Source organism: Melitaea cinxia, chromosome 8, assembly GCF_905220565.1.
Source record: "Melitaea cinxia chromosome 8, ilMelCinx1.1, whole genome shotgun sequence".
Taxonomy (NCBI): domain Eukaryota; kingdom Metazoa; phylum Arthropoda; class Insecta; order Lepidoptera; family Nymphalidae; genus Melitaea; species Melitaea cinxia.
Genome location: NC_059401.1, coordinates 15,840,776 through 15,851,455, shown reverse-complemented (window position 1 = coordinate 15,851,455; position 10,680 = coordinate 15,840,776). Strand labels below are relative to the sequence as shown.

Sequence of the window (10,680 nt, the reverse complement as noted above, 5' to 3'; positions counted from 1 at the left end):
GGGTCGGCAACGCGCTTGCTATGCTTCTGGTGTTGCAGGCGTCTATAAGCTACGGTAATCGCTTACCATCAGGTGAGCCGTACGCTTGTTTGCCAACCTAGTGACATAAAAAAAAACAATCGGTAATCACGATATACTTCTACAACTTAGAAAATGGATTGCCTAGTAGTAGTACTAACATAATAATTGTACTAACACTCTCTAAGGCACTCTAAGGGCTTGTTTTACCATCGTATTCTGCTATATTTAAGAGATATTTCTATGCGCATATATTAATATTAAACTTGCAGTTTTGTTAATTGAGAAGAAACAGGTCCTACTGATCTATTCTACGTCCCGCTGTCAGTCTATTTGTATCGTCATCCGTCAAATAGGATTCACAACCGGTGATGTTTCACCAGCCCTAAATATTTTTTAAAAATATTAGTAATTTTATTCATGAAAAATTAAAAACAAAAAACGGAGCAAATTCATATTTAATACACAAAAACATACAATTTAATGAATGACCATCAAAGTGGTTTCTTTGAAAAATAGTCTGTTATTTTTCTAGCTAACTTCTTTTTATCATTTGATGATAAATCCGTTTGCAATTTTTCCTCAACGTCCATAGAGCTTTCGGATATTTCAGAATTCTGTCTGAATATAGATTTTTGAGGACTTTTTAGATTTAACTGTCCGCTGTCATTGTCAATTTTTTCCATTGCATCAAATAATCTTGAAGTTAGGCCTGTTTTAGTTTTGTTAGTAACTTCTTGTTCGCTTGATGATGTATCTATTCCGTTAGCGTCGGACAATTCTTCTTTGACTGTGACCTCATCATCTTCATCTGGTGTAAACATTTCTGGAGATCTGTTAAAATCTTCTTCAACCGAGGCTGGTATTGCGTACTTTTCTGTTTCATCGCTCTAAAATAAATAAACGAATACATATTAATAACTCTTTTTTTTTTCAATTTTAATAATTATAACATATCTTAACAAAGAAAGATGAACATAGGCAGTCTTATCGCTGGAATTGTGAACCCATTCAAACTATTTAGTGAAGGATAACATAAAGTAAAAACAGTAGAAAGTGCTTATTAATGTAATGTTTCTTACATAATCCATTGGCTGTGATTTGCTTGAAGAAACTTTTTTCTCTAAAATTTGTTCCAAATATGAAAAAATGCTGATCTTTTCAATATCTCCTTTGCAGAATTTGTAAATTAATTCATATAACTGCCCTGAAAGGTTTGTTTATTTCAAATGTATAAAACAATATACAACTATTTTCTTAATCAAATTGAGATACTTCGTTTAAAATATTATATGTTTTTGATTTGAGTCTCATATATAATATATCTAAATGTATCATATTGTTCAACTATATTTAAATTTATTAATATTATAAATTATAGTAAGATGTTTTTGGATGAGTGATAGCTGGATGTGTGCCGTCCAGTAACGATATATTTTTATAAGCAAAATACTTTAATTAAATCGGTAATATAACAAAAAATTACTATATCGTGCTTTTAATGTAAAGAAATTTACTAAAACAATTTTTTTACCAACTGTAACATTATGTTTAGCCAGCAACTCATATACTTGAATGATATCATCCCGTAACTTAACATCTCCGAAGGTGTAATACGCCATGGGTCTTCCAGCCTGCGTTAACGCCATCATCTGTATGAGCACCTTAAGAGGGGCAGAGCCTCCGAAGGCCCCACAGCCCCAATTACCAGTCGCAACACCGGGGAAATGGGGACCAGGGTCATCCCCCGTGTAAAATGAGAACCCCACCCATGCCTGGAAAATCAAAATCAAAATTTAACTTATTTGAGCGGACTCCAAAAGAATTCACTTCTGAATCGTAACTGAACAGATTAAAATTATATTAGTTAGTTGAAAAGCTACCACCGATTTAAATGTAAATTGTGCAGCAAAGAATCGGCAAGTTACTCTTTCAAATAAAAATTGTGTTTTGTTTTGAACATTATCCCACTGATTGATGATCCCATTCGTTTAAGATCTGACGAGTATGTTTGAGTTATCTGTAATAATGCGACTATAATTAAAGAAATTCAATTTCCTACTTTTTATGAGTTGTCGTTAAAATTTAAGTTGTTTTTTTTTTTATTTGCCTGCAAACACAATTATTTATAATGCCCCAGTACCAACTATACCAATGTAGGAATACCTATTGAGCTAAACATTCAAGAGCACTCATGCTCCGTTCAGCGACTTTCACGCGTTATTTTCGAACAAATTTTCGTAAAAACGATCTCTACTGCAAGATCAACATACGATACGAATTGACCTTTAACGACTGACAAATAGACACTTTTAAACAAAAACAAAATAACGCGTTAGACATATTCTAATAAAATTAGTAACATTGCGTGCTAGAATATAGGTATAGAAATTCGAAAAATATCCAAAACCGAATCGGAGCACCCCACTGTCCACGTGGTCTTGGTCTGCCCTACCCCTAGTGTTTTTTTTAAGCTGGAGGCGCGGAGGGAGGGCTGCACTTCCCGCAGCGCTGGAGCCAAGCGTTACTCTAACCACAAAGGTGGTAAATTAATTTTTCCGATTTAAAAATTTAACCTCAAAACTTTAACGACGATATCTCCATAACCACGGGGTTTACACGATAATAGTTGTCCGGGGGGGTTAAAACCCACCCTCCCTCCCTCCGCTTCACCCCTCTCCCCCCAACCCTATAAATAAGTCACCGGTTTTGTACATGATTACCGTTTATGATAACAACCAGGACCGACGACTTAAGGTGCTCTCCGAGGCACGGTGGGGAGACCCACAAGGACAGATAGCCAAACCGGAAATAAATATATGCACTAATACAAACATCCATCCCGAGCGGGAATCGAACCCGCAAACCGTCGGTGTTTTAGGCGACTACTCTCACCGCTACATCTGAGCGGTTGTTATGAGTGTGCCGTTCTAATATACCATTTTCATTTAAACCAGGCTTACCACAATTACAAAAAAAAAAAAAAAAACTTGCCTTATTAAGTTCCCTAGTAACGGTTTCAATCCTATACTCCTGAACTTTCCCTCGACTCGGCAAGGCATCGATGGCTAGTACTGAGCAGCGTCTTCGTCCGGAACAGTCATAGGGTGTCCGATCCACATACTCGCCAGCCCACTGGAAACTGTGACCGTATCCTGAGTACTTGCTGTACTGCTCGCAACCTGGATACAATTTTTATATATGTATTTTATTTTATTAATCAAACAATTATTACAATACTCATGCAAGAAAAAAAATTATAAATAAACTAGCTGACCCCGCAAACGTTGTTTTGCACTATATGTTATTAACCCCCGTTATCCCCCCTCCCTTATAACTTAGGAGTATGAAAAATACACCTTGGCCAATTCTCAGACCTACCCGATATGTACACAAAATTTCATAAAAATCTGTCCAGCCGTTTCGGAGAAGCATTGTAACTAACATTGTGACACGAGAATTTTATATAAATAAATATTAACGTCTTATAACATTCACACACGGTCGTCTATTCTTATGTTAAGCAACTTAATGCTTGTGTAATGGGTAACAGCCGACTGCTACAGTTATATATATTTATATATATCAGAGATCCAGACTCAGTCGGGAGTCGAACCCATAACCCGAGAAGCAGGGGCAACTACAAACTGCGCCAACGGGCTAGTCAGTCAAATCAGAAGTCAATCAAAAGTTTCCACATAAAATTAACACCAACATTTGACAAATTCAAGCAAAAATATAAACAGACAGTATACAGATTCGTACGTGATATTAACAAGCATATGGTAATCGTAAGCAACGTAGGTAGACGAAAAAATAGTATGTGTGTATGTACAACATTATAGTTTATGTCTATATATGTGTGTGTGCGTATATATATGTATATATTTCAATGATTTAATGTTTTCTTTTGTACGTCTACCTACTTTAATTTCTGTCTGTATCCGTTCTTTTTTAGGTGTGCTGGAAGAAATTTCTTACAGGGATAAGCACACGAATTATACGTGAGTCATCATGACAAACATTTTATGTTGTACGTATAAAAATTGTTAAATAAAAAAAAAAAAAACAGGTAAGCGGTTATAGAAGCCAGTGGCGGACATACGCGTTGCCATCCCTCCTGACCTCCACAGGGTCTCTAGCCACCTTCTGGCCCCCTTACTCACCAAAAATCACTACTTGAGACGATTATTATTTAGCTTTATCTTCAGTAAGGTTGAGGTACTTCCCAGTTGAGTTGCTCAGGATATGGTTAAAATATTTCCTCATGTGCCTCATAATTGTTTGTACACTTGGTTCGTTTGCGTTAAACCGTGGTTCTAAAACTATGAAGCAAACTAGCAGCTAACAGCTAAAAACTAGTTTGAAATATAAAATTACCTATAATCATAAGAGCTTCATTGGATTTCAATGCTTCAGTAAATAGCATTGTTATTATTAATTCCGGACATATCATGAAACGAATCTCTTCTTGTACGCAACCATAGCCTAAGACACCGCCACCAAGATATCTGGAAAAAAATACATCGTTATAAACCAAAAACATAAGTAATATTTTAAACAACACACTATATGTGTGTAAATGAAGAAAAATTAACACAATCATATAATCTTAGATAATTATACACATTTTATTTAATTATTTGAATAATTTATGTTTAACTGTCTGAATACGCGTTTAATAATTACGCATTCAAAACTATTAAGCTTAGAAAGTGTGACGGAAAAGAATGATTAAAAGTGAAACCTTACTGACTAAATAATAATTAAAATAATAACATTTACTTTTCTTATTTAATAAAATCTGATTGAAATCGAACTTACTCTTCAATAGAAGACCATTTTACAATTTAAACATTATGATCTTAACATATAATAAATGTGTTTGCTGGCAAACGAAAAAAAACCGACTTCAATTACATCGACAACTAATACAACGTAGGTAGACGAAAAAATAGTCAAGTAAATACGCATTATCAAAGCTTACTCCAAAAGTTGTAATCAGATCTCGATGAAATTTAAATGTGACCACATAATAAATATCGGCCTTCCATTAAATTAAAAATCATCAAAATCAGTACACCCAGTAAAAAGTTATCCGAATTTTCGAGGGTTTCGCCCGATTTCTCCGGGATCCCATCATCAGATCCTGTTTTCCTTATCATGGTATCACACTTAGGATATCTCCTTTCCAACAAAAAAAGATTTATCAAAATCGGTTCATACACGAAGAAGATAAAAAATCGTAATAAAAAATGTGTATCCGAATAATTATTTTCTTTGTACCTCGAATAGAACTTGAAATATATATTTTATAATAAGGAACTTGTTTCCTATCTCGAGGACATAAAACGAAACGAGGAATCGAACGAGGAATAAAATCAGTTTTATGAGGAAAATAAAGCATTGCGTAGGCAAATAAAGCATTGTATAGGATAAGAGAATACGCTATAAATGTGGCTTACCGATACAATAAAGTATTAAATTTTCTTTAAAAATTTGATTCAATTCTAGGTTTCCAGTGAAAACCCCGTATTTACGAAAAAATAATTTAGTAAGTAGCATATTAAATCGAGCAGCGTATAAGGGATAAAATAAATTCATCTTTCATAAAATCAAAATCAACTTTATTCAAATAGAACCCCAAGAGCATTTTCGAATCGTCATTTTACAAATTAAAATATTAAAGAGATTATTATTTTTGTAAAAGTAACGCTACCACCGATTCAGAATGTAGATTTTGCTGAGAAGAATCGGCAAGAAACTCCGCAGTTATTCGTTTGAAAACAATGAATAAACTGTGTTTTAGCACAAAATTAGTAATATCTTGCATGAAATACAGCGCCACTAAGTCCATAAATCTTTATCAACTATATAATCCTGCACCGAATAATACGCTTTATTTCTTTTTTTTTTTGAAAATGCATTACCCAGCATTGGGTCTCGCTCATTTAGACGCTTATTATTTAGACTATCTGTGCCCCACGGCTTCACCCGCCTCAATTTTAGAAAAAACCATAATTTCAGCCTATTACAGTCCACTGCTGGACATAGGCCTCCAAGCCATAGAAATAAGACATAAATATGTATAAATAAATATATATAAATAAATACAAATAGTACACCCAGACTCAGGCGGGAATCGAACCCGCAGCCCGCGGAACATAAAGCAGGGTCACTATAAATGGCGCCAACGGGCTAGTCAAAAAAAAAATCAAATACTTCCTCGGCAAATGAACTATCTAACAAAAAAAGAATTTTTCAATTCAAACCAGTAGTTCTTCAGATTGGCGTAAACAAACAAATAATCAAACAAACAAACAAACAAATAAATAAACAAACAAACAAACAAACAAACAAACAAACAAACAAACAAACAAACAAACAAACAAACAAACAAACAAACAAACAAACAAACAAACAAACAAACAAACAAACAAACAAACAAAGAAAGAAAGAAAGAAACAAACAAACAAACTGCTTTATAATTTTGGTATAGATACATACGTATAATGTAACACTGCACTCACCTGTTGGCGAAGTCGACTTGTATAAGGCCGTGCGCGTCCTCAATGGTGCCAGCCGCGTCCACGTGCACGCGTAGCGCCGCCAGCGCTGCGCTACTCCTTGCCCACTGCACTGCACCGCTCTGCGCTGCGCTGTTTCTTGCGCACTGCGCTGCTCTGCTCTGCGCTGCGTTACTGGCGCGCCTACTCACCGTCAACACTCCCACCGGGACTGTACTGCAACAGGCCAATGCTCTAACTCTCTGACCTTCTAATGACACACCACCAAGATCAGTGGTCGACCGTCCCGAGTGCGTCACATGTAAATCACTCGATTCGACAATTTCCATTGCCCAACTAATCCTAAGCTTTGTCTACAAATAGCAAACCTGCTTTAAAACATCTTATTTCTATTTTATTCAATGATTCTTCAATTTATTACACTCATACTTGGACCTAAGCATCGAAAGAGACGCAATCAACGATATATGATGTACTTCTATCTAAATTCATCCAAATTTTGGCCACATGATACTTACCATTTAACTTATCATATACGCTTTCGACGCCGCGTTGGCGCAACGATCACGGCCATGGATTGTACCTGTTGCGCTGGCGGTTGCGGGTTCGATCCCCGCACATGACAGACATTTGTATTGGCCATACAGGTGTTTGCCGTGGTCTGAGTGTTTATGCAGTCCTTGTGGGTCTCGGACCGTGGAGGACGTTAAGCTGTCGATCCCGGTTGTTATCATGTACACCTGATAACAATCGTTACCCATAGTAGGGAATATATCCGCCAACCCGAATTGGAACAGCGTGGTGGATTAAGCACAGGCTGAAGCGTATACGCTTTAGGAACCTTTCTCATAGAAACAGACATATAACCAGAGACAAGAATAAAATTCTTTCAGTCGATTGATTGTTTGCTAACTTCATTTTAACTACTTTTTACTTAGAGGTTCAGACTACAATATATTGTAAAACTAACAAGACTTACAAGAAATAGTATTACCTTTTGTGCAAACCCTCCTAAAGTAAAAACAGATGCATTTCAACTTCTCCATTATGCTTTCGGATGGTGAACACTCATACAACCTAAAAATAAATTTAAAAATAAAGAAAAATGTTGAAAAATCTAAATGTTATAATTCATGTAAAGTTTGTCCGGTAGATAATACAAGTGTTAATCCTACAATTTTTAAATACATAGTGTATTGTAGAATAAAATATTAAATAAAATAGCTGTACCCTGTGCGTATTGCTATGCTTTTTTTTGTCATACTAACTTAGAATAAATCTAAAAACTTGGCATGTGAATGAAAACATAACTATGTTGTAGATTTAACACAAAGATGATCCTATTCTAACAATAATTAAATAATCGTTTTAATTAATTATCAACTTACACATTAAAATTGATATGTGGATAAGAGGAATACTCAGAATCTCTCTTTGTCGTATTCCTTCTTGGAAATGTACAAAAGAAAGCATTAGCTAACAGTGATGAAACTTGCTGCTGTGACAATGACACTGAATGATTCTTATTCTGCCTGTAAGAAATTTTTAATAATAAATATTTGTCGTATTCTATTATTCAAATCAGTTGGTAAGTCTGACAAAAATTGAGCAAAAAATTACCATTCATTTTATATTGTGTATATTTATTTTTAAACTCAAAATTTTGAATAGTAGTTTTTTATTTTTATTTTACAATATTTAATTGAAATTAAACATTACTAAACATTGGTACAATATCAGTAATACGTGAAATTTTGTGATTATTAAAAATGGCAAGTTAATTTTTAATTACTATAATTTATTATGTACTATTTATATCATAAAAAATTATATTTACTTCAACAGTGGTATAGGTGATTGTACTAATTTCGGCAGAGACAAAGCCAGCTTAACCATTTCAGGAAGAGTAACATCAAAAAAGTATCGCGTTTCCTCTACATCTAAATGCTAAAAAGAAAATAATTTTTAAATAATGTGATATGAAGATTTATTATGTAACCAAATCAGTAAAGCAACTTTATAATCAATCTATTTGTGGTGTATAATAAAATAAAAATAAATAATTTAAAAAACTTAATATTTATCATCATTTCAACCTATTACAGTCCACTGCTGGACACAGGCCTCCACAAGTTTTGTGCCAAAAATGGAGTGAACTCGAGTGTTTTGACCATAATCACCACGCTGGGCAGGCGGGTTGGTGACCGCAGGGCTGGCTTTGTCACACCAAAGACGCTGCTGTGTGTCTTTGGCCTGTGTATTTCAAACCCAGCAGTTAGATGGTTATCCCGCCATCGGTCAGCTTTTTAAGTTCCAAGGTGGTATTGAAACTGTGTAATCCCTTAGTCGCCTCTTACGACACCCATGGGAAGAGAGGGGGTGGCTATATTCTTTACTACCGTAGCCACTATGTATTTACTTATGTTTGATTTTATTGTCTTGTTTGTTTTGTTGTTTTTCCTTTTCTTATTTGCACATTTGTTAATTTAATTTTAAACAGATAGTCATAACTGGCCTTAATGATTATATTTAATTCTTGTTTTTATATTTTTTTCTGTACTGCGTACCATCCCTAATAAATAAATTAATAATTATACACTTACCTCTTCAAATAATTCATGCAGTGATGCAAACCTCCACCTGTTTTTAAACTTTGTGTTGTAGCTAAGTATAGCATTGGCCAGCTCCTTACTATCCCTTATTGGCCTATTGAGAGCATTCTGAATCATATCCCACCTCTTGTTCAGTTGAGTTTTACCAGCAATCTATTTCAATTTAAGATGATTATTATTAAATAACCATTACTAATAGTCTATTTGAAAATTTATTAATTAATAAATAAAATGTAGTCGAAAATAGACATTGGGAGGCATTGGAGATTATGAATAGTCATTTGTGACTATTTCACACAAAATCATCATTACAGCCTATACAGTCCACTGCTGGACATAGGCTTCCACACGTTTATGCCAAAAATAACGTGAACTCATGTGTTCACGTTACACACAAAAAAGCTAGTCTTAATCTATGACCGAATCCGAAGACGGGCAGCAGCATCTTCGGTGCGACAAAGCCAGTACTGCGGTCACCAACCCGCCTGCCCAGCGTGGTGACTATGGGCAAAACACATGAGTTCTCGTTATTTTTGGCGTAAACTTGTGGAGGCCTATGTCCAGCAGTGGACTGTATAGGCTGTAATGAGAATCTATGACCAAATTTAGTATGTAGAGTTATTAATTACTCTTAATACTTTTTCAATCAATTAACATAGGATAAAAAAGTTCTCCATAAAATATATGTTAAAAACATAGTTTACTTACGTTTTCAACAGGATATAAGCTGCGACTTGAAAACGGCATTCTCACATGGTCCTGATCCCATTTATCCTTTCCGATCTGCGGTTTAGGAGGTCTATCTAACTGCGCGCCACTCGTTGGTATATGATATAGCACTGTGTGGTTGTGCGCTGGTTGCACTAAAGGAAACTCTGGGGCTCCCCATGGCGTATCGGAACCAATAATTTGTGATATCGATACACCTTTCCACTTGCAACTAGTAGACATCGCGAGACGACTTATTTTGTTATTTTTTGATGAAATATCTAAAATATAACGTACAAATTTATCAACAGCACCGTTAACAATCTTTGTTAGTTTGTTACGGTGTCAACGACACCCAAACGACACTTACAAGCGCTGAATATTTTAGTATAACCTCGGTAAAAATTCATCAAATGTTGTTCATTATATTAAATCATCTAGGTATAGATAGAACTGAAATTAAAATACGTTTATGAAAAAAACAACAAGTTAATGGACAAGGAAGGGAAATTTCAACTTTCAATCCATTTTTAAGCTTTAATGCTTTAAAGTTGATCTTTGACAATTTGTCAGTTGATTTTGATTGCGATTGACGGAAAATCACAGAACCGGAAAACCAAAACCGGAATCGGAAACCTAAATATTTAATCTAACCGTATAAACCATATTGTATTGTATTTATATAATAATAAAATGTAATTTGACTAATGTCTATACCCGATGACAAATGCAGACAAATTTTAATTGTATGGTCGCGTAAAGTCGCGTAGCTACTAGTTATAGCCGAAGATTAACTCTATTTACCGGTATTTTAT

The 10,680-nt window shown here is 34.8% G+C and overlaps 1 protein-coding gene across 1 annotated transcript; it reads right to left on the bottom strand.

The window, feature by feature from the left end:
* Positions 1 to 458: 458 nt before the first annotated feature.
* LOC123655570 (poly(ADP-ribose) glycohydrolase) lies at positions 459 to 10,123 on the bottom strand. Its single transcript, XM_045591338.1, has 12 exons — positions 9,866 to 10,123; positions 9,149 to 9,310; positions 8,383 to 8,492; positions 7,934 to 8,077; positions 7,540 to 7,622; positions 6,721 to 6,756; positions 6,549 to 6,672; positions 4,399 to 4,529; positions 3,013 to 3,200; positions 1,553 to 1,793; positions 1,101 to 1,225; positions 459 to 908 (listed from the first exon to the last, which is right to left on the bottom strand). The coding sequence occupies exons 1-12, from the start codon at positions 10,106 to 10,108 to the stop codon at positions 513 to 515; spliced, it is 1,983 nt and encodes a 660-aa protein (XP_045447294.1). The 5' UTR covers positions 10,109 to 10,123; the 3' UTR covers positions 459 to 512.
* Positions 10,124 to 10,680: the final 557 nt, after the last annotated feature.

Bases quoted from the DNA above. Each gene is read 5' to 3' on its own strand.
- LOC123655570 (XM_045591338.1), bottom strand. From the start codon at position 10,108: ATGTCTACTAGTTGCAAGTGGAAAGGTGTATCGATATCACAAATTATT. The intron at 7,623-7,933 runs GTAAGTTGATAA...ATTTATTTTTAG, and splicing joins CCACATATCAATTTTAATGT to GTTGTATGAGTGTTCACCAT. The intron at 1,226-1,552 runs GTAAAAAAATTG...CAAACCTTTCAG, and splicing joins TAAACATAATGTTACAGTTG to GGCAGTTATATGAATTAATT.